Below are 26,611 nucleotides of genomic sequence, written 5' to 3'. Positions count from 1 at the left end.
CACACAGAAATAAAGAGACAGAGAGAGAGAAAAAAGAAAGAAAGAGAGAGACAGAGAAACAGAGAGAGAGAGACAGAGAAACAGAGAGATACAGAGACAAAGAGATACAGAGAGAGACAGAGAAAAGAAAGAAAGTGGACACAAGAGAGAGAAAGAGAAAGAAAAAAGAAAGAGAGAGAGACACAGAAAGAGAGACAGAAAAGAGAGAAACAGAAAGAGAAAGAAAAAGAGAGACAGAGAGAAAAGAAAGAGAGAAAGAGAGAGAAATAAAGAGACAGAGAGAGGAAAGAGACAGAGAGAGACAGAGAGAAAGAGACAGAAAAAAAGAAAGAGGAGAGAGAGAAAGAGAAAGAGAGCAAGAAAGAGAGCAAGAGAGAGAGAGAGAGAGACACATACAGAGAGAAATAGAGACAGAGATGAAAAAGAGAGAAAGACACAGAGAAAGAGACAGAGAGAGAAAAAGGAAAGCGAGAGAGAGAGAAAGAGGCACAGAGAAAGAGAGACACTGAGACAAAGAGACAGAGAGAGAGAGACAGAGAAAAGAGAGAGAGGCACAGAGACAGAGAGAGAAAGAGAGACAGAAAGAGAGAGACAAAAGAAAGAGACAGAGAAAGAGAAAAAGAGACACACAGAGACAGAGAGAGAAAAGAAAGAGACACAGAAAGAGAAAGAGAGAGTAAAAGAGAGACACAGAGAAAGAGAAACACACAGAGACAGAGAAAGAAAGAGACAGAAAGAGAGAAAGAAAGAGAAAAAGAGAGACAGAGAGAAAAAAGAGAAAGAGACAGAGAAAGAAAAAGAGAAAGAGAGACACAGAGAGAGAAATAAAGAGAGAGAGAGAGAGAGAGAGAAAGGAAGAGGAGAGAGAGAGAGAGAGAGAGAGAGAAATAGCTCAGATCAGCTCACCGTTTGTCCTGAGATTAATGAGGAAAAGTCCATAATCCGTACCCAGGGTGAGCCGTTCCCGGTCTGCAAAAAAAGACACACCATCACAGTTAGTGTAGTCCTCGGGTCTCCAACTCCTAGGCTGCGCTACCGGGCTGTAGGCAGTTCGGAACCGGACCACGCAAGCTGCGGGCGAGCACGGGAAGCTCCATTTGCACAAGTGGCGCGTGCTCGTGTTTGGGTGGGAAACTCCATTTGCACGAGTGGCACAGTCGTGCATCCACCACTCATGTAAATGGAGCTGTGCATGCAAGTGCCCGCTCCCAATGCTTGCACCCAACCATTCCCTCCCCCACCCCGCCAGTCCGTAAAGCTGGAAAGGTTGGAGACCACCACAAATCAAGGCCATTCTCCCTGCTCCTGAGACAATGGACTGGTGGAGCAGACGAGATCCACCCACTCCGACCCCCAGAACCGTAATTTCAGGCAGCACCTATGATTGCGGCCGAGAGGGTGTGCGGGATGAAGGGCAGCCCGTTGTCGTAGGCCTCCTTCAGCACGTAGACTGCCCGGTCGGAGTGCCGGTTCTGTCGCAGCAGCTGCTGCAGCTCGCTCAGCACCTGTGTCCACCTCCGCATCTCCGCCTCGCTGTCGGCCAGGAAGAGCATGGAGCTGGTGGTGGGAGGGCAGGAGAGTTGAGTGGACGTCACCTGCGGAAGGAATGGGGTGAGCGAGCAGGACGCCAGCCGGTGCCCGAGAGAAGGAGCCAGACTGCATGCAGGAACTCGGACAAATCTGGACGCACATTAAAAACAGCTGGGGCCACTCCTGGACTTCGCGTTGAGGTGAAAAAACAGTGGTGAAATCCTAATTTTTTTACTACTGGTTCGGTGGGTGTGGCTTGGTGGGTGTGGTGTGGCTTGGCGGGCATGGCAGGGGAGGAATATTGCAAAATCCTCATTCCAACCCCATTCCAGGGGAAGGATACTGCAAAATCTCCATCCCCCCCCACTCCAGGGGAAGAATACTGCAAAATCCCCATTCCCTCCCCACTTCTGGGGGAAGGATATTGCAAAATCTTCATTCCCACCCCACTCTGGGGCCAGCCAGAGGTGGTATTTGCCGGTTCTCTGAACTACTCAAAATTTCCGCTACCGGTTCTCCAGAACCTGCTGGATTTCACCCCTGGTTCTGACCCAGCCTCCGCAAGTAGTGATGTTTACTTCTGAGTAAAACACCCCCCCCCCTTTTTAATAACAGGGCAGTAACAGTCCTTTTATTCACAGGGATAAACAAAAAAAATCAAACATAATGAATCCCAACAAACCTGGTTCTGGCCAAGAAATCCAAATTGCTTGCTGTATACTAGAAACGAACAGTTGTCTGTGACAACGGACCACTCTCTCCTATTTATTTCCCTCCTATTTATTTCCCAGCCAGGGAGGGGCTGGCTAGCATCTACTACTGCAATGCTCTCTACATGGGGCTCCCCTTGGGGTGCACCCGGAGGCTCCAGTTGGTCCAGAATGCGGCCGCGCGGGGGATTATGGGAACGACGGGGTGCTCCCATGTGACACCTCTCCTGCGCGAGCTGCACTGGCTTCCTGTGGTCTTCAGGGTGCGCTTCAAGGTGTTGGTGACCACCTTTAAAATGCTCCATGGCTTAGGGCCGGGGTATTTACGAGACCGCCTTCTGCCGCCAATAGCCTCCCACCGGCCAGTACGCTCCCACAGAGAGGGGCTCCTCAGGGTGCCATCGGCCAGACAATGTCGGCTGGCGACCCCCAGGGGGAGAGCCTTCTCTGTGGCGGCACCTGCCCTCTGGAACGACCTACCCCCAGAGATACGCACGATACCAGACCTCCGGACTTTTCGTCGGGCCCTGAAAACACATCTTTTTCACCTAGCCGGGCTGGTTTGATCCCATCCCTTCGGTTTTAATTTGTAATTGGTTTTAATCCAGGTTGTTTTAAATGGATAGCCAAAATCATTTAATGTTTTTTAAACTGCTTTTAAATTTTATATGTTATGTTTTACCATGGCTGTTCACCGCCCTGAGTCCTGTTGGAGAAGGGCGGTATACAAATTAAATCAATCAATCAATAAATAATACTTCTGCTTTTCCCTGAGAGCCGGCTTATTGCTTTCCTTTGCTCTCCTCTCCTCTCCTTTCCTCTCTATGCATATGTGCATCTGGGACGGGCCCCATCTATTCCTCCCCCTCACTCAGCTCAGGCCCCGAAGAGAGCTGCCTCTCCATCTGGAGGAGGACGGAAGGCCCCGGCTCTGCCTCTCTGTCTCTGCTGCTGTTTCCTTATCAGCCTCCCAAAGGCTCCGAAGCCGCCCCAACCTCCTCCTCGTCTGACTCTGCAGCTAGCTCTGCTGGCAGCCGACGGGCCACAACAACTTTTTGCCTGTTGCTATAGAAATGGCTAGTATATACAGATAGTCTTCCAGTTACAACAGTCCATTTAGTGACCGTTCAAAGTTACAACGGCACTGAAAACAGTGACTTAAGTGACTCGTTTTGACACTTATGACCATTGCAGCATCTCTGTGGATACACGATCAAAATTCAGATTGCTTGGCAACTGACTCGTATTTATGACGGTTGCAGTGTCCTGGGGTCATGTAATCCCCTTTTGCGACCTTCTGGCAAGCAAAATCAATGGGGAAGCCAGGTTCACTTAACAACCCTGTTGCTAACTTCACAACTGCAGTGATTCACTCAACAACGGTGGCAGGAAAGGTCGTAAAACGAGGCAACACTCAACAAATGTTTTGCTTAGCAACAGAAATTTGAGGCTCAATTGTGGTTCTAAGTCGAGGACTACCTGTATATAGTGTCTTGGAAAAGTAAAAAGCTGAGGTAAGGCTTATTCTGTTGTGCTAAAAGAAGTCAGAAGTCTTTTTTCTCTCTTTTCTCTTTTACCATACACATTTTCCTCTTCTCCTTTCCCTCCCCCATTTTCCCATTATTTTCATTTTTCTTGATATTTGCTATTTTGATAAGCTAATAAAAATTTGAATGTCAAAAAACAGTTGGGGCTTTGAACACCTCCTTGCGGCCACCATATAACTTTTTTTTTTTACTGTACTGCCTTCAGACATTTTCAAATCCTGCTTTTTCAGAGGCTCTTTCCCCCAAAACCTGGGATAGACCCCCTTTTTTTGAGCTTTAGTCCTCAAAAACTCCTCATCAGCCCCTTGGTGATGAGAAGGGCCTCAGCAGCTGCCTCTTGTGGAGAAACCTCCGTTTAGGATTCCTGCTATCTTTGAGCTGGGGGAGCCTCGTTGGCCGCTCAACAGATCTCGTTCATTGCTCTTAGGTCTTGCACTAACCGCAACTTGAAACATCAGCAAGGCCTGGACACTGGGCTTCTCTCGTCCCTTCTGGTTCTTACCCGAAAGATACAAGGCACGTCTTTATTGCTGGCGTGGATGACATCGGAGGCCAGGACAGGAGCCACGGAAAACTGCTCATCCCTGTCGCCGGGATAAAAAACGGGTGAGAAAAAAAATTCTACCTAGTTCCTTCTGAGGAGTGACTAACAGAATAATAGAGTTGGAAGGGACCCGGAGATCTTCTAGTCCAACCCCTTGCTCAAGCAGGAGACCTTGTACCATTTTAGACAAATGGCTGTCCAGTCTCTTCTTGAAAACCTGCAGTGATGGAGCACCTACAACTTATTAAGATAAATCATTTCACTGATTAATTGTTCCCACTGTTAGAAAATCCCTCCTTAGTTCTAAGTTGCTTGATTGGTTTCCATCCATTGTTTCTTGTCTTGCCTTCAGGCTGTCAGACTTCGATGCTATCTCAAAATAAAATGAATTTCCAAACTGCCAATCTTTAAGGAAATCTTTTCTTTAATTGAGCACAGCCACCGGATCATGACTCGATGCGGACGAGACTGACCTTTTGCCCCCCAATCCCTCCCTTTTTGATCCCCAAATCTCTGCTTCTCATTGGCTATCTTCCAAGTCATTCTTCAGACTTCTTTTCCTCGTCATTTCCCAGGAATGTTTCTCCCCTTCATTTCCACAACTACTCGACATCAAAGGGATTTAGCAGGCAAAAGTTCAGAGCTTATCTCTCTCTCTCTCTCTGCTCTCTATGCCAGCGTCGAAACGCTGACACAGGCGCTTTGGAGAATAAGTTGACCCCCTCCTCTTTGTGGCAGCCCCTCAAGTACTGGAAGACTGCTATCATGTCACCCCTAGTCCTTCTTTCCATTAGACTAGCCATAACCAATTTCTGCAACTGTTCTTCGTATGTTTTAGTTTCCAGGCCCCCAATAATCTCTGTTGTTCTTCTCTGCACTCTTTCTAGAGTCCCAACATCTTTTTAGCATCAGTGAGTAGAGAAAACGGTTGTAACATCACAGAGGTTGGGAACTTCCATCCAGTGGTGGGATTCAAATTTTTTTTACTACCAGTTCTGTGGGCATGGCTTGGCTTGGTGGGCATGGTAGGGGAAGGTTACTGCAAAATCCCCATTTCCTCCCAATCAGCTGGGACTCAGGAGGCAGAGAATAAATGGGGGCGGGGCCAGTCAGAGGTGGTATTTACCGGTTCTCCGAACTACTCAAAATTTCCGCTACCGGTTCTCCGGAACTGGTCAGAACCTGCTGAAACCCACCTCTCCTTCCATCCCAGGAACCTATATCTGGCCCATCAATTTGACCCAAGCTTTATATTCCTCTGAGCCACCCTACGAATCATCGCTGGGTTGATACCTAACCAGGCAGCCAAAAATCTAACCCAGAGCTTCTCAACCTTGGCAATTTGAAGTTGGGTGGACTTCAACTCCCAGAATTCCCCAGCCAACCTGTTTTAAGATAGATGGACTTCAATTCCCAGAATTCCCCATCATGGATATACTCACCGCATATCTGTGACATGCATGACACCTTGAGAGATCTTCCCTTCTGAGGCATCGAAGAGGAAAATCTTGAAGTCGCTGATGACCACGAAGGCCTTCTGCCAACCCTTCCTTACCCCGGAGGGCTTGGGCACCTTTGGATAAAAAGAGAAACAGGAAAATTTGTCTTGCCCAGAGTAGCAGGTGCAAGTCCAGGAAATATTTGCATTCCTGCAGGGTAGAAGATCCACTTAGATAGAACATGAAACATAGCTATTCCAATGGTTAATTGTTCTCACCAGGGGTGAAATGCTCCTGGTTCGGACCGGATTGCCCAATCCGGTAGCGATGGCGGCGGGTGGGTCGGAGAACCGGTAGCAAAAATCCCTGCGTCCCCCCACCATGCCCAGCTGAGCTGCACGATCGTCAGAGGCTTTTTTTTTTTTTTTACTTTTAAAAGCATTTCTTCTACAACCTCTTCCGACAAAAAAAATGCTTTTAAAAGTTTTAAAAAAAAAAGCCTCTGATGATCGCGTAGCTCAGCTGGGATCCTCAGAGGCTTTTCAAAGCATTTTTTTCTGCAGCCTCTTGGCCGAGGAGGTGGTAAAAAAAATGTTTTGAAAAGTCTCCGACGATCCCAGCTGAGTTGCCTGATCGGCAGAGAGGCTTTTCAAAGCATTAGAAAAAATGCTTTGAAAAGTTTTTTTTTAAAAAAAGTTGGCCATGCCCACCCAGTCACATTACCACCACCCCCCACCAAGCCACGCCTACCGAACCGGTAGTAACCAATTTTACATTTCACCCCTGGTTCTCACTGTCAGGAAATTTCTGCTTAGTTCCATGTTGAATCTCTCTGATCACCTTCCACTTCTTACTTCTTGTCCTATTACTTCATGTTCAGTCTGGAAAAGATTTACTCCTGTCCAGCCTTGGATCTCTTAGTGGTGTCCCATCCAGGCCAACCCTTAGCTTTATTTCAAAGTCAACCGAACTTTGGATTAAAATCCTGAAGTTGGAAAAGTGCCATTCCCAAGATCTGCCCTAGGCAAGGTTGGAAACCCAGTCTCTTACCGACAAATACCCCTCAAAGGCGGTGCCGGTTCCGTTTACCGGATTCACCCCCAGGGTTTTCTGAAGCTGATCCGGAGGCATGGGGCAGATGGAGGCTCCAGCAGCACAGGAAACGTGGCAGACAAAGTTGCAGGCTGAAGAAGAAGGGCGAAAAGCGAGAAAAATTATTTTCTTGGTCTGTTTAAATATCTTAGCCCTTGCAAGAAGAGAACTTTGATAGTACAGTGGTTTAGTGCACCCTGTCATTAACACAGCTGTCTGCAATTTCTGCTGGTTTGAATCTCACCAGGCTCAAGGTTGACTCAGCCTTCCATCCTTTCTAAGGTAGGTGAAATGAGGACCCAGATTGTGGGGGCAATAAGCTGACTTTGTATAAAACATACAAAAGTATGAAGGCTATTGCTTAACGCATTGTAAGCCGCCCTGAGTCTCCGGAGAAGGGCGGCATATAAATCAAATTTAAAAAAAAAAACAACTGTGTTGTCCTAGAGGGGCCAAAAATCAGGGGGAGGCTGGGCAGCCTCTCTTCCAATCTGTGTTTCTCAACCTCACCAACTTTAAGATGTGTGGACTTCAACTCCCAGAATTCCCCAGCCAGCCAATGTGTTGGTTGAAATGGTCCTTTAAGATGTTTAGAACAGAATAACAGTTGGAAGGGACCCTGGAGGTAGTACAGTGATCTAAAGCACCCTGTTATTAAGCCCAGCTGCCTGCAATTACTGCAGGTTCGAATCTCGCCAGGCTCAAGGTTGACTCAGCCTTCCATCCTTTCAAAGGTAGGTGAAATGAGGACCCAGTTGTGGGGGCAATAAGCTGACTTTGTATAAATATACAAAAGGATGAAGGCTATTGCTTAACGCATTGTAAGCCGCCCTGAGTCTCCGGAGAAGGGCGGCATATAAATCAAATAAATAAAAAAAAATCTAGTCCAACCCCCTGCTTAGGTAGGAAACCCTACACCACTTCAGACCAATGGCTATCCAATCTCTTCTTAAAAACTTCCAGTGTTGGAGCATTCACAACTTCTGGAGGGAAGTGGTTCCACTGATTAATTGTACTAACTGTTAATCAGTGTGGATTTTAACTCCCAGAATTCCCCAGACAGCCACTGTATTGGTTGAAATGGCCCTTTAAGATGTGTGGACTTCAACTCCCAGAATTCCTCAGACAATCATCATTTTGGCTGAGATCGCCCAAAACCTTTTGATGTACATCATAGCTAAGTTGTAGGTGAAAAACTACCATTGGTGCAGGCTGCTGGGAAATCATTTCCCTGACTTTTAATTGAGCTAGGGTCTGTTCTCTGGCAATTGAGTTAAGTTTCTAGTCCTCATGCACCGAAATGAAAATGTGTTAAACAGGATTGCCGTTATAAAGTGTTGGTCTGTGTGTTTTGGAAACTCCAGACGGGAGTCTTTCCCAACCTGCCCCTCCCTTTCCTTGCCCCCCCCCGCCCTCCTCCCCATGTTTTGTGCCCCAAAAGATGCCACTCACCCTCACAAGCCAGGCCTTGCCGAACCAGTCCAACCATCAGCGAGGTACAGCGCATGCACTTGGTGGGGGCCGAGAAGCTGTGGGTTTTGAAGCTGTGGGTTTTGGGCTAGGAAAACACAACGGGGAGAAAGTTTGCAGAGCGCTTCCAGGCCTGTCTTTTCTTTGCAGAAAAAAAACCAGCAAACTTTTAAGTTTTAAACTTTCACAATTAAGCCCTAAGTCTTCACCTTGAGGGGTGCAGAATAGCCACTCTCGGCAAGGGGGGCTCCAGCCTGCATGAGAAAAACAGAAAAACAACAACTAGAATTGTATATGCACAGCAATGGAAAAATTATGAGATTCTGTCTGTAAAGGTAAAGGTTCCCTTTGCACATGTGTGCTAGTCGTTCCTGACTCTAGGGGGCGGTGCTCCTCTCCGTTTCAAAGCCGACGAGCCAGTGCTGTCCGAGGACGTCTCTGTGGTCATGTGGCCAGCATGACTCAATGCCAAAGGCGCATGGAACACTGTCACCTTCCCAACAAAGGTGGTCCCTATTTTTTCTACTTGCATATTTTACGTGCTTTTGAACTGTTAGGTTGGCAGAAGCTGGGACAAGTAACGGGAGCTCACCCCGTTACGCGGCGCTAGGGATTCGAACCGCTGAACTGCCGACCTTTCGATCAACAAGCTCAGCATCTTAGCCACTGAGCCACCGTGTCCCATGGATTCCGTCTGAAGGGAATGTAATTAAGAAAATATTAGAATGTGCAGAAATGGATAGATTAACGCTCACTATTAAGGATAAAGAAGAAATTGCGTATTTTTTTGATATGGGATGTATTCAGTGGTTGGATTTAGCCAGTTCACACCTATTTGGGAGAACCAGTTGTTAACTTTCTAAGCAATTCAGAGAACTGGTTGTTGGAAGAAATCTTATTTTGTTTTTTTCCACTTTACAGGGCTAATCCTGTAAGGAATTACAACATTCTGGTGTTGTTTCTAGCCTAATCTTTATTGCCCTGCTTACAGAAACTGCCTCTCTGGTTAACCCTTATTACATTGTAACAGCTAAGGCGAAGCACCCATTGAAGCGCACATCGTGAGTGACGTTGAGTTGGCCGCGTCCACACGATCACATGACCACCAAGCCTCGCTTACTCAGCTGATCATTAGGGCAGAGAACCGGTTGTTAAATTATTTGAATCCCACCCACTGGATGTATTCTATCAGTGGCTAGACAATAGAAACAGAAGTTAGAAAGGAGGAGATATAAAAAGAGGAAATGTTAATGGGGAGAGTTGTTAAAGACGATGATGTTAAATATTATTGTTATTATATTATTAATATTATGGTGAGGAATACTACAACAAATATGTGGATTATGATTGTTTAAAAATAACTGTACCCACTGTTTGATGGAAATTGAATGTTATATAAATAAAACAAATAAAACAGAAAAAAAAGAAAACAGAAAAACGTAAGAAGTTAGGAGGAGCAGAAAACATAGAAATTGAAATACTTCATGCTAACCTGGTTTTCTCTGGTTTGCCTGTCTTTTTCTAGGTTCAAGGAAACCCCACGGTCCCCTGGCCACATCTGACCCGAACCAACATTTTATCAGTCCTTTGCTAATTTTTTGCCCGAATCATTTATTAAGCTATGCCAGCTGGGCAAAGAGTAAAAGAAAAGGGGCTTTTGAATTGGCAGAGAAAATAAAAGCAATACAGCATAACAGATTGGAGGGAGCCTTCTAGTCCAGCCCCCTGTTCAGACAGGAAACCCTATACCATTTCAGGCAAATGGCTATCCGGTCCTTTTGTGAAAATTTCCAGTGATGGAGCACAACTTCTGGAGCCACAACTTCTGGAGGGAAGGCGAGAAAGAAGGGAGAGAGGGAGAACAAGAATGGAGGAAAAAGGAAGGAAGGAAAGAAGGAAGGAAGGAAGGAAGGAAGGAAAGAAGGGTGGGTGGGTGGGTAGATGGAAGGAAGGAAGGAGAAGGAAGGAGAACAAGAATGGAGGAAGGAAGATAGGCAGAGAAGAATGAAGGAAAAAGGAACGAAGGATGGGTGGGTGGATGGATGGAAGGAAGGAAGGAAGGAGAAGGAAGGAGAACAAGAATGGAGGAAGGATCAAACCCACAAAAAGTCAAGAAAAAAAGAAATAGGTCTCACAAAAACAAAAAATTTTAAACTAGGCAACAGCAAAGCCAGTTATCTAAAGGATGATTGAATATATGAAAAGACAGTTGAGGCGAAATATTGGTTAATATTATCCTGAGGAGAGTGACAGACCTCTGCAATGCCGTATTTTTGGGATGTGAAGAGGGCCTTAAACTGTTGGATTGGAATTATCTATTTTGGATTCTTTGATAAATGTATTACGTTTATGTTGAGTTATATGGCAAGAGAGCTACGCTGGGGCACGCAGAAGATCTGGTTGTTACTCCATTATGATGGTTGGAATTAATAATCTTGAAGAAAGCCACTACTACAGATACTATATGGAATACAATTATAATGTCACTCGGGTGGTTGTTTTCTTTTTTTTATATACATACATGAAGATATTTATTACTGATGGGGGCAGATGATAACTGAGGATTCCGAACATTCTGTTGGAATTAGGATGTGATGTTACCCTAATATGGGTAATGGAGTTAACAATCCAGTTGAAAGACATTATAGAAGACATTATATGGATTACAAGTTTAAAGTTATTGATTTTATCTATATAAGGGAATATTTTTTTTAGCAGGATGGGCAGAAGAATAAAGATATTAAGAATTGTTATTTTGTAGGAAAGTGGGTGGAGACAGGCTAGTTTATTGTTTGTTTATTTATGGGAGTAGAGGAAATGGATAGACTATGAGTTGAATAAATGTTAAATTAGGATCTATTATATAGTTTTATAGTGGAAGGCTGCTTTGAAATGTTATATTAATATACACAAAAGATTAAATATTAAATTAGGATTTATTATATAGTTTTAAAGTGGAAGGTTGTTTTGAAATGTTATATTAATATACATAAAAGTTTTGATTTAAGAGATATATGTATGGGGGAGGAAAAAGAGGGCAGATTATTGCTAAATTGGGTGTTATAATAATATTACTATGCTAAATTAGAAGTTATTACACAATGTTACAGTAGAATGTTATTTTGAAATGTATAGTAAAAGGGGGATATAATAATATTATTAGAAAGAAAGGGTCAGTATTTGGGGGATGGAGTAAGGGGATGCTAAAGTATTATATAATCTGTTATGAATTTGGATTTTACTTTGAAGAAGTCACAGGGGGAGGGGTGGTGAGGGGGGGTTAGGGAGGAGGGGGGGAGAAAAAAGGGGGGGAAATCTGTATTTGAAAAACTTTTTCAATAAAAAAAAAGAATGGAGGAAGGAAGAGAGGCAGAGAAGAATGAAGGAAAAAGGAATGAAGGATGGGTGGGTGGATGGATGGAAGGAAGGAAGGAAGGAAGAAGGAAGGAGAACAAGAATGGAGGAAGGAAGAGAGGCAGAGAATGAAGGAAAAAGTTAAGTTGGAAAGGAAAGAAGGAAAGGAAGGAAAAGAAAAGAAAAGAAAAGAAAAGAAAAGAAAGGAAAGGAAAGGAAAGGAAAGGAAAGGGAGGTCCTCATTACAGGTAGTCCTTGACTTACAATCATTTTATTTAATGACCACTCAAAGTTGGTCACTACTACATAAGGCAGTGAAAAAACAGAATCACAACCATTGTTCGCACTTATGGCCATTGCAGCACCCCCACGGTCGGTGATGTCATCAGAACTGCAGCTTCCCAGGGTCACATGATCACCTTTGGCGACTTTGATGCTGGATTTGCTTAACGACCATGGGAAAAAGTTGTAAGATTGAGTATGACTCAACAACGGCATCGCTTAGCGGTAGATGTTTCAGCCTCTATTTATGGATTTGTTTTATTTATTCATTCATTAGATTTATTTGATGCCCAATTCGCCACCAGGTGACCGTGGGCAGTTTATCATGTTAGATTTTGGTCATAAGTTGAGGACTAGCTGTATGGGGAAAGATCTCTCCATTCCAGCCAGGACTTACATTGGACCGGAGGCTTCTCCTGCCTTCAGGGTGCAGCTGAACCTCCTCGGACGATCTCCGCGCCTCCTGAGAGTCGGGGCTGTTCCCAAAAGCGATGGCGTCCTTCTGAAAAACAAGGGGACAGATAGGCCTCGTTGCTCGTCCAGCGTCCGGATTTGGGTCGTACAGATTAACAGAATTGGAAGGGATCTTGGAGGTCATCTAGTCCAACCCCCCACCCATGCAGGAGACCCTACACCATTTCTGAGAGATGGCAGCCCAGTCTCTTCTTAAAAACTTCCAGTGTTGAAGCATTTACAACTTCTGGTGGCAAGCTGTTCCACAGGTTAATTGTTCTCACGGTCAGGAAAGTTCTCCTTAATTCCAGGTTGCTTCTTTCCTTGATCAGTTTCCATCCATTCTTCCTTGTCTGGCCTTCAGGGACTTTGGAAAATAGCTGGACCCCCTTCCTCCTCTCTGGGGCAGCCCCCCAAATATTGGAAGATGCTCTCCTGTCTCCCCTGGTCCTTCTCTTCACTAGACCAGCCAGGCCCAGTTCCTGCAACCGTTCATTGTATGTTTTAGCCTCCAGTCCCCTCATCCTCTTGGTTGCTCTTCTCTGCACTCTTTCTAGAGTCTCCACATCTTTTTTATCGTGTGGTGACCAAAAGTGTGTGGATCCCTAACGGCTCCCCTGTGGGACTCCTTGCATGCCCCAAACCTTTAGTAGGTTTTCTTCTTTCTTCCTCTGCTTTTTTGAGGCCTCAGTATCATTATTTTGCATCCTCTTAAATTTTTATAAAAAGGGGTTTCCCCATTCTGTGCAAGCGTGTCCCAACTCTGGGTACATTTATTTATTTATTCGTTCATTCGCATTTTATTATTTATGTGGTGCAGTGGCCTAGAGGGGGAGCTCTCGCCTCACAATCAGGAGGCTGTGAGTTCGATCCTAGGTAGAGGCAGGTATTTCTCTCTCTGGGCATGATGAGATGAGAATATTATCTGCTGAACAAAACTCCACATTGGTGACAGGAAAGGCATCCGGGCAGTAAACACTCAGCTCCATTCAGTTGCCCAGACTCCACCCCGCAAGGGAGTACGGTGTCATGATGATTTGCATTTTGTTATTTGTGACAATCACCAACATTTAAGTTTTAAGACACCCACTCAAATTTCCGTAGACGAAGCTAATCAACAAGAAATCTATTACACTGATATATCTAAAACACGGAGACCAAATCAAATAATCCTAGCTGCAGTTTAATGCTTTCTGCAATTAGAGTCTCTTAGCAGATCAGCATTTATATGCAGATTAGCACAAACATTTTCTTGCATTTCCTTTTTAAAATGCAAGGCGTGAAATGCTCCCGGTTCGGACCGGATCGCCCAATCTGCTAGCGATGGTGGCGGGTGGTTCGGTAGCAAAAATCCCTGCCCCCCCCATGCCCAGCTGAGCCGCGCAATCATCAGAGACTTTTTTTTTTATTTTTAAAAGCATTTTTTCTACAACCTCTTCAGCTGATGTTTTAAAAAATGTTTTTAAAAGCAAAAAAAAAAAAGCCTCTGACGATCAGGCAACTCAGCTGGGATCGTCAGATGCTTTTAAAAGCATTTTGTTACAACCTCTTCGGCCGAAGAGGTTGTAGAAAAAAGTGGTTTTAAAAGTAAAAAGTAAAAAAAAATGGTCACGCCCACTCGACTGAGTGGGCGTGGCCAACTTAACACCCCCCCCAAAGCCACGCCCACAGAACTGGTAGTAACAAATTTTACATTTCACCCTTGCTTTAAGGTACTCGCTATTAGGATATAACCTGAAGAGCATTTTTGTAATTCTCCTGCTTGAGCAGGGGGTTGGACTAGAAGGCCTCCAAGGTCCCTTCCTCCTCTATTCTGACCGACTGATTAATTAGGAGACCACGGGGACTTATTTCCACTGTAGTTTTCATTTGACTTTGAGAGAATTTATTCTACAGATAATCCTCGATTTACAACACTTCGTTTAGTGGCTGCTCGATGTTACAGCAGCACTGAAAAAAAGCGACTGTTTTTCACACTTACGACCGTCGCAGCATTCCCCAGGGATTCAAATTCAGATGCTTGGCAACTGATTCACATTAATGACGGTCGCAGTGTCTCCCGGGTGTGTGTGTGTGTGTGTGTCACATGATCCCCTTTTGAGACCTGACAAGCCAAATCAATGAGGGAAGCCAGATTCACTTAACAACCGAGTTACTAATTTAACAGCTGCCATGATTCACTTAACAACGGTAGCAAGAAAGGTAATAAGATTACAAAATTCACTTAACAACTGACTGGCTTAGCAGCATAAATTGTGGCCGTAAGTCGAGGACTACCTGTACCTGACCAAGGTGAAAACTTACGCTGGTGCTTCGGAAGAAGAAAGAAATCAGTGGGGTTTGGGACTTGATACCTGTTAAGAAAAGGAGAGAAAAACAGAGAGGCTTTGTGGGTTGAGATGCCAAAGGAACCTGGATCTGTCTTGAACTATTCCATCTTTAATTAATCGCTTCCTGTTCCATGCCTGATGATGGAATTAACAGAAACTTTTCCTGGATTAGCAGTAGTCAGAATTTCAGAATTCAACTGCAAGACATTTTGGAAGAGAATTGCAGGAGTCAAAATCAAATTTTGCAAAACTTTAAGATACGTGGACTTTTGCCCTAGCAAAAGTAACATTGCCCTAGCTCAGCTGCAGCACGCATGTGTTTTCGGGCCTTCCGGCCCACTGGAAGTCAGCAAACAGACTGTTTCCGGCCTCCAGAGGGCCTCCGGGGAGGGTGGAAGGCCATTTAGACCCTCCCCAGGCTCCAAGAAAGCTTCTGGAGCCTGGGGAGGGGGAAAAACAGGCCCACCGTGCCATCGCCTGCCAAAAACCGGGGGAGCACAGGGGGGGTCATGCGCGAGGGGGGCGGGGCACATTGAATTATGGGTGTGGGCATACAGGCACACAACTCCCCCCACACTCCCCCCGCTTTTGGCACGCGACGGCAAAAAGGTTAGCCATCACTGGTATAGGTTCTCCTCCTGCTTGAGCAGGGGGCTGGACTAGAAGACCTCCAAGGTCTCTATTCTGTTCTGTTCTGTTCTGTTCTGTTTTCTATTCTATTGTAAAGTTCCCAAGGTTGAGAAACATCAAGTTAAAGCCTCAACAATCTGAACTGTGAACACTTGGAGTAAACTGAAAGTTGACCTAACATTAAGTCATTTCCTATTCTATTAGAGTTGCTTCTATATTAAGGTGTGATTAGAGTTAGATGGAAATAAAACAGCAACTCCTTGTGGACAGGAAGGTTTTAATTAAAAGACAATTTCAAAAGGGCAGCTTCTGTGTGTGGATAGAAAAAGTCATTTCTATTTTCCTTTTCAAACTCATTTTAAGAAGACAGAAAACATGTCTCGGTTTGCTAAGTGGCTCAAACCTTCAGGAAGTAAATCCCACCGAACTCAACGAATCCCTTTCCAACTGCATTATCTTTGGCAGAGAAATTTGTCAAAATAAAGTAGATAAACATTTAAGGGCAGGAGTACCACTAAATTCCCATTTTATTTTTGCTCGCTGCTATGACCAACCATCGTTTTCATTTCATTTCATTTTAATTTAACAAAAATGGCATGCCTTGGCTGATAAAAGTAAATGCTTTTATTTTTATTATGATTTATGGATTGATTTCTATCCCAGTTTATTATTTTTACAAATAACTCAAGGCAGAAAACATATCTAATACACTTTCCTCCTCCTATTTTCTCTACCACAACAATCCTGCAAGGTTGGTTGGGCTGAGAGAGAAAAAGGGACTGGCTCGAAGACACCCAGCTGGCTTTCATGGGTAAGGTAGGATTTGAACTCAGGACCCCCGTTTCCCAGCCTGGTGCTTTAAGCACTAGACCAAACTGGCTCTTTATAATGAAAACAATCTTTTGAAATTTATGTCCATAGTTTGGGTTTGCCTAAATACTTGTCCCATCAAGTCTCAGCAGGAAAAAAAGCTGCTGCTTAAACTGGTTGGATCCCCAAAGCTCGCAGGGCTAGGCCTGGTTAATATTTTGGATAGGGTACCACCAGGAAATCCCTAGGAAACCATTTTCTGGATAAACTTCACAGGTTCTCCAGAAACTCTCAGGTACGTGCGATATGTCTGCCTTGCCATCTGAATCCCATCCTCGGTGGAGGAGAGCACTCTGCAGATGCTGAGGCCATCTTGTCTCCTAGGGCAGTGGTCCCCAACCTTTATGGCTTGGCGGCCCAGCGGGGGGGGGAGAGGGGAACTGGCCTGCGCAAGTCAAGACAGGTGCCGGCCTGTCGCTTGGGTGGCCTGGTTTTGAATGGGTAACGCCCCATGGGTTACTTACAGATTAACAGAGTTGGAAGGGACCTTGTGGGTCATCTAGTCCAACCCCCCACCCAAACAGGAGTCCCTACACCATTTCTGAGAGATAGCAGTCCGGTCTCTTCTTGAAAGCCTCCAGAGATGAAGCTCCCACAACTTCTGAAGGCAACTTCTGTTCCATTGGTTGATTGTTCTCACTGTCAGAAAATTTCTCCTTATTTCCAGGTTGAATCTCTCCTTGGTCAGTTTCCATCCATTGTTCCTTCTCTGGCCTTCAGGTGCTTTGAAGAATAGCTTGACCCCCTTCCTCCTCTCTGTGGAAGCCCCTCAAGTATTGGAAGATGCTCTCCTGTCTCCCCTGGTCCTTCTCTTCCCTAGACTAGACATACCCCAACTCCTGCACCATTCATTGTATGTTTTAGCCTCCAGTCCCCTCATCATCCTGGTTGCTCTTCTCTGCGCTCTTTCCAGAGTTTCAACCTCTTTTTTGATAGTGTGGTGACCAGAACTGGATGCAGGACTCTAGGTGTGGCCTTACTAAGGGTTTATAGGGTGGTATCAGCACCTCCCTGGATCTTGGTTGCATTCCTCTGTTAATGCAATTTAGGATTGCACTGGCTGTTTGTTTGTTTATTTATTTATTTAATTTTATTTAACTTATATGCCGCCCTATCTCCAACGGACTCAGGGCGGCTCACAACAATAAAATCCACAATAACCACAGTACAAAGTTAAAATACCTAATTAAACCAGATAAAAATTAAAAACCCATATAAAACCCCATCAGTCCTGGGCTGCTGCCACAGACGACTGGCTCATATTTAGCTGGTTGGGAGACCCCTGTGCTAGGGTGTCCTCAGGCTACGAAAGGAAGCCTCAAAGACCATCAGCAGATGAATACCCGAGCCTGGGAAAATCCTTCAAAACTTTTGGCCAACTTGTATGAAGGGGAGAGGAGATCTCGGAGGAGGCACCCAGCGGTCATCCAGACTGGCCTCTTACCTTCCAGAGAGCGGGCCTTCAGCTCCCCTTTGGTCTTCTCCAGGTCCTGGCGCAAAGTCCGGTTCTGCTGCTCCGCTTCCTGCAACTGTCTTTGGGGGAAGCCACGAAGGTGGGAAGAGAAGAGAGAAGGATTATCGTGGGGGGGGGCATGACCCCCTGGGACTCCCACTCCCATAATCCTTTGCCCCGGGCCACGCTGAAGTTCTCGCCCAGGTGTTGAAGGAAAAGCTCGGAAAAGTTTTCCTTCTCCCGCTCCTTTCCAGAAGCACAGGTAGTCCTCGATTTGCAACCACAACGGAGCCCAAATTTTCTGTTGCTAAGCATGTCCGTTGTTAAGTGGGTTTTTTTGCCCCATTTTTGGCTCCGGTTGTTCAGTGAATCAGTGCAGTTGTTAAGTTAGTCACCTTGTTGTTAAGTGAATCTGGCTTCTCCATTGATTAGAAGGTCGCAAAAGGGGAGCACACATGGCCCTGGGACACTGCGACTGTCATAAATGTGAGTCAGTTGGCAAAACGTTCAAATTTTGATCAAATGGGATGATGGAACGGTTGTTAAGTGTAAAAACTGGCCCTAAGTCACTTTTGTCACTGCGGTTATAATTTGGAATAGTCACTAAGTGAATGGTTGGAGTGGGGCGGTGGCCTAGAGGTGGAGCTCTCGCCTCACCATCAGGAGGCTGTGAGTTCGATCCTAGGTAGAGGCAGATATTTCTCTCTCTGGATACAACGAGAATGTATCTGCTGAACAAAACTCCACACTGGTGACAGGAAAGGCATCCGGCCAGTAAACACTCAGATCCGTTCCATTGCCCAGATTCCACCCCGCAAGGGATTAAGGGGTCGTTAAAAAAAGATGATGACTAAGTGAATGGTTGTAAGTCAAGGACTATATGTCTCTGATTTGCAGCATTATGTCGAGAGCCTGAAGGGGCACCGGACGTTCGCCAGGCTCAGCTTCCTCTGCAAAGAAGGGCTGTTGGGGGGGGGGAGAACAGGGGGCTTTACCCACCGTTCCAGCCCCAGGTGGGCCACCTTCAGCCTCTCCAGCTCCGTCTGGACACTTTGCTTGGCCCAGATCTCGGCCTCCAAGGCCGACTGGAGCTCCAGCTTGGCCGAGGCCTCCACCTTCTGCAGCCGCCGGGCTTTCCAGAGCGCGTCCTGCGGGGGAAGAAGGGCGGAGGGAGGGGGGAGTTGGTGCGAGGGGAAGGCTTGGCCTGTGGGGAGGGGGGGGCAAAAGGGAGAAGGGGTCGCACCGGGCACTGGCCACGCTTGGCCCACGAAGGGGCTTTTGGGGTGGTGGGAAAAATGATGGAGTTGGCCTCGTGGGGTGTCGCTGGGCAGCAAAGGGTTTGCCCTGCAGGTGTGCCCCCCACACCATGGGAAGATTGACTGGGAATAGGAGGGAGCGAGGGAAAAGAGAAGGAAAGGAAAAAAGGAAGGAAGGAAGAAAAGAGGGAGGGAGGGAAGAGAAGGGAAGGGAGGAAGGAAGGAAATAAAAGAAGAGGGAGGGAGGGAAGGAAGGAAGGAAAAGAAGAGAGGGAGGAAAAGAAGGAAGGAATGAGGGAGGGAGAGGAGAAAAGAGAGAAAAAAGGAAAAGAGGGAGGGATGAAAGAAGGAAGGAAAGAAAGAGGGAGGGAGGGAGGGAGGGAAGAGAAGAGAAGGGAAGGGAAGGGAAGGGAAGGGGAGGAAATAAAAGAAGAAGGAGGGAGGGAGGGAGGAAGGAGGGAAGGAAGGAAGGAAAGAAAGAAAAGAAGAGAGGGAGGAAAGGAAGGTATGAGGGAGGGAGAGGAGAAAAAAGAAGGGAGGGTGGAAAGGAGAAAAGAAAGAACAAAGGAAAAAGAGAGGGAGGGATGAAAGAAGGAAGGAAGGAAAGAAGGAAAGGAAAGAAGGAAAGAAGGAAGGAAGAAAAGAGGGAGGGAGGGAAGAGAAGGGAAGGGAAGGGAAGAGAAGGAGGGAAGGGAGGAAATAAAAGAAGAGGGAGGGAGGGAGGGAGGATGGAAGGAAGAAAGGGAACCAGCCTCAAAGACTCTCAATTCAATTCCCCTCCCGCCTTGTCTCTTACATCCCCCCCTTCATCAAGTGACAAGGGGGGTGTCACTCCTGCCTCCCCCAGGGCCCTCTTACCGGGGTCTTAGGCACGGGGCTCTGTGCCCCTGCCTGCTTCAGGGCTTCCATCTCGTCCACCATGCGAGTCGCCATGGCCTGCAGGTACCCCCTGGACTCCTTCTCATCGCTCACCCTGGGGAAGAGGCAAAAGGGCAGGGACTGTCAGGGGAATCCACCTGGGGGGGGCAAGGGGCGGCACACTTCTGCTCCTTCCCACTTGTCAGATTATTCATGAACTGGCAGAGACATGGTAACAAGGTCAGCCAATGAACAGGCACAGCAACTAAATCAGCCAATGGGAGCTGAGACAGACCGGAGCCAGGGCGTTTTAGTCTGCAGCTTCTGAGTCTGTGCAGAGAATCAGTTATCTATGTGTACTTCTGGATTTGATTTTTGCAAGAAACTCTGATTCCACTTACTTAACGACCACATTGCTTAGTGACAAAACTTCCGGTCCCAATTGTGGTCGTAAGTCGAGGACTTACTTTAATTAATTTCCACAAGATATAACTAAAATTATAATTTCCCTCCTGCTGATGTCTCTCAACATCTTGCTCTGAACGACAAATCCCAGAATTCCACTGGATGAGATTCAAGGGGGTGGGGTGTCTTGTCCCAACCTATCTGGAGGGCGCCAAGTTGGGGGAAGGCTGCACTAGATGTTGGGCTCCTTTAAAAGAGAAGAAAACGCTCCGCTTATCCTCAGAGGCAACTTTGCCAATTCAAACTCCGGAGGGATTCCCTCACCACTTCAAAATGTCGGCGATCTGAACCTCCCAGTTGCTGAAGGCAGCTTTGTGGAATTCGGACGTGCAGCTCCCTGGTCCTGGGTGCAAGGAGTCGTTACCCCGAGAATCCACCTGTTGCAAGCCACAAAAGAAGCAGACTGCAGCCTTTAAAAGAGCCATTGGGGTACAGTGGGGAAGGGGCTACAGCAGGAGTGGGGTGTCCTGGGTTCAAGTCCCACTCTGTTGTGGCCTGTCGGCCGCCGGCCCCTCCAGCAGCCGAATCGGAGGAGGAGGTATGGGAGTCAGAGTCAGCATCAGGGCAACCTGAGAGCTCCGAGGGGGAAGAGGGAATGGGGCTGTCAGAGAGAGAGAGGGGGCGGGCGGAGCCTGGGCCGTCCGTCAGCCCCCAGATGGAGAGTCAACAGCCCCCAGGTCTGGAGGTGGCTGATGAAGACGAGGAGGAACAGCTGGGTCCAGTGCCTGACATACGGATGCACAGAAGGCAGAGGAGAGGAGAGCAGTGGAAATCTATGGGCCGGTCCAAGGGACGGAAGAACAACTTCTGCTAGAGAAGCCCCACCTTAGCTCTGGGGATAAAAGGCAGGGGGCGGAGATGAATAGATGTGGCAGATAACTATTCATCTCCCTGCCGGAAGGACTTATTAGCCTGAGAAACTTTTTTGCCGGGGCTGCCGGTATTCTTAATAAAGGAATCTTTGAGTTCACTTCAAAGGGTTTTTTCGTGTTTGGGCAACTGGGTCAGAACACACTCAATCACAACAGCTCGGCTGATGCATCAGACTTTCTCAGCCCAGCCTTCCTCACTGGGTTGTTGTTGTGGAGCAAGGTGGCAGGTGAGCACCCTATTTTATGCACCTGGAGAAAAAAAGGGGGGGCAGGTGGGGGGAATAGGTAATTTGGAAAACCATAAAGTTCCCCGGAATTCGATGCACGTCTACCTGGTCACCAGAAGGCCGGGGGCTGCAGCTGTTGCTCATGGCCGCTTGGCCTCCTCTGTTCGGCTCCATATTTTCGCACCTAGGCAGAAAAAAACAACATTCATGGTACAGATAGCCCTCGACTTACGACCACAATGGCCGGGATCTTTTAAGACCTGTGGACTTGTGGCTGGCTGGGGAATTCTGGGAGTTGGAAGTCCACAAGTCTTAAAGTTGCCAAGGTTGTTGGAGATGCCTGACAACGGTGATCGCAACTTCCATCTCTAAACAATGTGGTCATTAAGTGAGTCATCACGCGACCACACCCAATTTCATGGTTGTTAAGGGAATCACACAGTCATTAAGGGAATCCCTTTGACTTTGCTTAGTGAAAGCTTTCAGACTGCGGTACTGTCTCAAAATTAAATGAATTTCCAAACTGCCAATCTTTCAGGAAATCTTTCTTTAATTGAGCTCAGCCACCGGGTCATGACTCCGCGCGGACAAGACTGACCTTTTGCCTCCCAATCCCTCCCTTTCCGACCCCCAAGACTCTGCTTCTCATTGGCTGTCTTCCAAGTCATTCTCCAGACTTCTTTTCCCCGTCATTTCTCAGGAATGTACCCCCTCCCCTGATCTCCATGACAACCGGGCTTCAAAGGGATTTTGCAGGCAAAAGTTTCAGAGTTTATCTTTCGCTGTCCTCTGCTCTCTCTCTATGCCAGCGTTGCAACCCTGACAAAAGCCAGCTGGGAAGGTTGCAAATGGTGACCAGTGATCCCGGGACACCTCCTCCCTTCTCTCGCCAGCCTCGCGCAGCATCCCGTTACACTGCTCACCGCTGCCTCCTGGTTTTCTCCAGCTGCTCCTGCAGTTGGGCCACTTCCTCCGTCAGAGCCTCGACCTGCCGTCCCTTGGCTTGCAGCTCTTCCTTCCACGCTCCGCACGGCTCTGGACGTCTCCTGGAACTGGACCGCTTGAAGATGGCCGTGCTTGGCTTTGCCTGCAAGAGAGCCCCAAATCAATGCGGTGAAGCGGTTTTAATGTCAGGGTTCCCCATAATTCCCTAGCCCTCAGCTCCAGTATGGCAACACTGAAGCTCCCAAGATGGCTTCGGTCAGGTCGGCCGAAGGTTGACAGGCTAATGCCGCCGTTAGGATTAAGATTCCTCCAATGTCTGCACAGCACAGCCCTACCCGCAACTCCTCCAGCTCTTCTTTCAATTTCCGCATTTGCTGCTCCGCTCTCTCCCGTCCCTTTCGCTGCTTGGTCACCTCGCCCACCAGGTTTTCGATCCGGAGCTCCAGCTGCGGGAAGAGAAGAGAATTTCTCTCATGTTCTGGAGGAAAGGTAGTTTGAAGGGGGGACTGTCTTGTGTATTCCTGCAGCCCAGAAACTGCGGAAGGCAATCTAGGACAGGGGTCTCCAACCTTGGCAACTTTACGATTTGTGGACTTCAACTGTCAAATTAAATTTTAAAAATTATTTTAAAAAGCCACAGAGCTCTTAACATTCAGAACAGACACTCTGGACTCTTGGGAAGGAGTCCAGTGAGGAGCATATACATGTGTGTGTCTGTGTGTGTGCATGCATGTGCAGGGAAGAAAGTACCTCCTTGCGTCCACTCTCAGTACGGGCCAGCTCCTTGCGTAGCCCTTCCACCCGTCGAGCAGCAGCTTCCGTCTCCTCCAGTCGTTCCCGCAGCAGGCGTGAGTGCCGCAGCAACTGGGCCTGCAGCTCCCCACACTTGGCCTCGGCACTCTGCAGTTCTTCTGCCGTCTCCTGATGGCGCTCCTGCTCCTCTTGCAGCTCCCAAGCCTGAGCCTGTAGCTGCTCCTGCAACTCAGTCTGACCCTATCGTGAGAAGAAGTCACTATCAGCACTGGACCTGAATACCTGGCCATATAGCAAGCTCCCTCTGGGTTGCCAAGTGGTAAAACACACAGGAACGAGACACTGACAGAGCATTGATAGCCGTACAGCAGGTTTCATCTGGGTTGCCAAGCAGTGAAACACGCAGGAATCAGGCGCCGACTGAGATTTTGGACCACCTTCTGCAGTCCCCCAGGGTAAGGAACTGCAGGATCAGGAGTCCAAATTGCATACAGATAAAAAATTGCACTCCATAATGTTGAACTTTGCCTTGCATCAAAACCACCTGGATTTGAGCCGTCCCATGTGATATGACAATACTGAACCAAATTCGCATTGGCCGTGGTAGATATGCAGACCCCTCTATAAGTGGAGCAAAATACCATGAATTGTGACCGCATGGCCAAAAAACCAAACTATCCAACATATACCATGTTTTCCCGAAAATAAGACCCTGTCTTATATTTTTTTTGAACCCTGAAATAAGCGTTTGGCCTTATTTTCAGGGAGGTCTTATTATTTTGGGGTGCGTGGAGCAAGAGCTACATAATAATATAATTATGAATAAGAGCTATTCTGGAACGAGCTACCCCAAGGAATACGACTGATCCCAGACCTCTGTACTTTCCGCCGAACGTTGAAGACCTTCTTATTTCAGCAAGCCAGGCTGGCTTAAAATTTTAATGGGCTATTTTATGGGTGAAGGGTTTTAAAATTTAGGGAAGCCAAACTGATCCAATTCTGTTTTAATTTATTTTAATTTTTATACTGTATGTATTTTAATTTTGGCTGTTCACCGCCCTGAGTCCTTCGGGAGAAGGGCGGTATACAAATTTAATAAACCTAAACCTAAACTTAAGACAGGGCTCCTCTTGCCATCTTATTTGATTTCCAGCTCTGTCTCCCTAACCAGAGGAAATGGCGGGGACTGGCTGTGCATGCAGTTAAATATTTTTGGGGAGGGCTTATTTGAGCACATGTGCTCAAAAGCCTGATTGGGCTTATTATCAGAGGGTTTCTTATTTTTGGGGAAACAGGGTAGTATCAGAGTGCCAAAACAGAATCTATAATGGAAACCTTGCTGGTTTCCTGGCTGTGACAAATGAAGCAAAAATTATACTTGTAATTTAGATATACATTTATAATACTTTAAACATTATATGTCATATTTTGTATTTTTATCTTTTGTGTTTCTATCGAAATACGATGTGAATCCGCCATACGATAAATAAATGCACACAGTCATTCATTCCTTGGTCATCTCTCGGCTGGATTACTGCAGGGCGCTCTACCTGGGGCTACCCTTGAAGAGTATTCAGAAGCTACAACTAGTACAGAATGTAGTGGTTCGACAGTTGTGTAAATCCTTAAGGAGGTGCGCATAACACCGCTGTTGCGCAAGCTACATTGGTTGCCATTTTTTTTTTCTGGGTCCAATTCCCATGATTTTCGTTCTTATTTTTCTTAATGTTAACGGCTTTTAAATTTACCTGTTTACCATTTTGTAAGCTGCCCAGAACTGCTTTATCGGTGTGATGGGTGGCATATTAATGTAATAACTAAATAACTTACATTGCATTACATTTTAAGAAAAACAGAATCCACAGGATTCCTTGGAGGAAGCAGAGATTGGGATTCACCCCACCAGTTCTGAGTACGTCGCCCATCGTGTTCAAGCTCAAAACCGGATAGAAACAGGAATGTGATCTAGTCAGTTTCAAAATCCTGTCTAGACAGTTTCACGGTACTGATTAGCAAACTCAAGTGGCCAGTCCTGCTTACCAGAAAATGCATTTTTCTTTAGGCTGCTTTGAGTAAATAAAACGAATGGTTTATGCCTCGTTTGGTCCAACTTGACAACTTTTAGATGCTGGACTTCAACTCCCAGAATTCCCCAGCCAGCCATAATGGCTAGGGAATTCTGGATGTTGAAGCCCAGCGTCTTAAAGTTGCCAAAATTGGTAAACCCTGATTTATGAGTGAAAGAATAATTGAAATGATGAAACGTGTTAGTCTATATTGCCCCTTTATGCTCATCAGGCATTATTATTTCGATTTGTTACTAAACGTCCCGATTTGTTTGATCTCAAGATCTTATTGCCAGATCAATCTGATTTCATTTCCTTGACTGCAGCCTGGGAAACCCCCTTGTGGGACCAAGGTTGTTGCTTCGTATACCTGGAGAGCATCCTTGTTCTCCTGCTCCAGAAACATCACCCGGTCCTCCAGCGCCTTCACCTGACCCAGTGCCATGCGATTGTGATACTGTTTCTGCATCTTGTCATTCTCCAGCTGATTTTCTGCCAGACGGAAGAGAGGGAGAGCGAGAGAGAAGGGAGAGAGAAAGGGAGGGGGAGAGGGAGGAAGGGAGAGAAAGAGAGAGAGGGAGACAGAGAAAGGGAGAGAGAGAGGGACGGAGAGAAAGGGGAGAGAAAGAGAGAGGGAGGGAGGGGAGGGAGGGAGAGAGAGGGAGAAAGGGAGGGAGAGAGGGAGAGAAAGCGGGAGAGAGAGAGAGGGATGGGGAAAGGGGAGAGAGGGAGGGAGAGAGAGAGAGAAGGGAGAGAGAAAGGGAGGGGGAGAGGGAGGAAGGGAGAGAAAGAGAGAGAGGGAGACAGAGAAAGGGAGAGAGAGAGGGACGGAGAGAAAGGGGAGAGAAAGAGAGAGGGAGGGAGGGGAGGGAGGGAGAGAGAGGGAGAAAGGGAGGGAGAGAGGGAGAGAAAGCGGGAGAGAGAGAGAGGGATGGGGAAAGGGGAGAGAGGGAGGGAGAGAGAGAGAGAGGGAGAGAGAATGAGAGAAAGGAGAAAGAGGGAGGGAAGGAAAGAGAAAGGGAGGGAGAGAAAGGGAGAGAGGGACAGAGAGAGAGGAATGGAGAAAGGGGAGAGAGGGAGAAAGGGGAGAGAGGGAGGGAGAGAGAGAATGAAAGGGAGGGAGAGAGAGGGAGAGAGGGAGAGAGAAAGGAGAAAGGGAGGGAAGGGAAGAGAAAGGGAGGGAGAGAAGGAGAGAGAGAGGGAGAGAAAGGAGACAGAGGGAGGGAGAGAGAGGGAGAGAGGGAGAGAAAGAGGGAGAGAGAGGGAGAGAGAGAAAGGAGAAAGAGAGAAAGGTAGGGAGAGAGAGAGAAAGAGGGAGAGAGGGAGTGGGGGAGAGAGAAAGGAGAAAGAGAGAAAGGTAGGGAGAGAGAGAGAAAGAGGGAGAGAGGGAATGGGGGAGAGAGACAGGGAGGGAGAGACAGGGAGAGAAAGAGGGAGAGAGAGAGAGGGAGGGAGGAAGAGAGGG

General features: G+C 46.9%; 1 protein-coding gene across 1 annotated transcript in view; it reads right to left on the bottom strand.

The window, feature by feature from the left end:
* CDC42BPG (CDC42 binding protein kinase gamma) overlaps nucleotides 1-26,611 on the bottom strand; it is a 102,794-nt gene that overhangs the window by 20,154 nt on the left and 56,029 nt on the right. Inside the window, exons 12-29 of the mRNA XM_060691855.2 lie at nucleotides 25,517-25,638; nucleotides 23,078-23,320; nucleotides 22,663-22,773; nucleotides 22,306-22,469; nucleotides 21,488-21,566; nucleotides 20,548-20,660; nucleotides 19,819-19,933; nucleotides 18,704-18,852; nucleotides 17,696-17,784; nucleotides 14,726-14,775; nucleotides 12,366-12,470; nucleotides 8,542-8,586; nucleotides 8,315-8,420; nucleotides 6,821-6,954; nucleotides 5,774-5,904; nucleotides 4,290-4,371; nucleotides 1,379-1,595; nucleotides 907-969 (exon numbers count right to left, since the gene is read on the bottom strand). Coding sequence (XP_060547838.2) covers nucleotides 907-969; nucleotides 1,379-1,595; nucleotides 4,290-4,371; nucleotides 5,774-5,904; nucleotides 6,821-6,954; nucleotides 8,315-8,420; nucleotides 8,542-8,586; nucleotides 12,366-12,470; nucleotides 14,726-14,775; nucleotides 17,696-17,784; nucleotides 18,704-18,852; nucleotides 19,819-19,933; nucleotides 20,548-20,660; nucleotides 21,488-21,566; nucleotides 22,306-22,469; nucleotides 22,663-22,773; nucleotides 23,078-23,320; nucleotides 25,517-25,638 — 2,118 coding nt within the window. The remainder of the gene's footprint in view (nucleotides 1-906; nucleotides 970-1,378; nucleotides 1,596-4,289; nucleotides 4,372-5,773; nucleotides 5,905-6,820; nucleotides 6,955-8,314; nucleotides 8,421-8,541; nucleotides 8,587-12,365; nucleotides 12,471-14,725; nucleotides 14,776-17,695; nucleotides 17,785-18,703; nucleotides 18,853-19,818; nucleotides 19,934-20,547; nucleotides 20,661-21,487; nucleotides 21,567-22,305; nucleotides 22,470-22,662; nucleotides 22,774-23,077; nucleotides 23,321-25,516; nucleotides 25,639-26,611) is intronic.

The sequence above is a fragment of the Pantherophis guttatus genome, chromosome 18 (genome assembly GCF_059756535.1).
Source record: "Pantherophis guttatus breed Tessera chromosome 18, ASM5975653v1, whole genome shotgun sequence".
Classification (NCBI taxonomy): Eukaryota; Metazoa; Chordata; class Lepidosauria; order Squamata; family Colubridae; genus Pantherophis; species Pantherophis guttatus.
The sequence above is the reverse complement of the archived record's forward strand: the minus strand, read 5'-3'. Positions and strand labels throughout refer to the sequence as shown.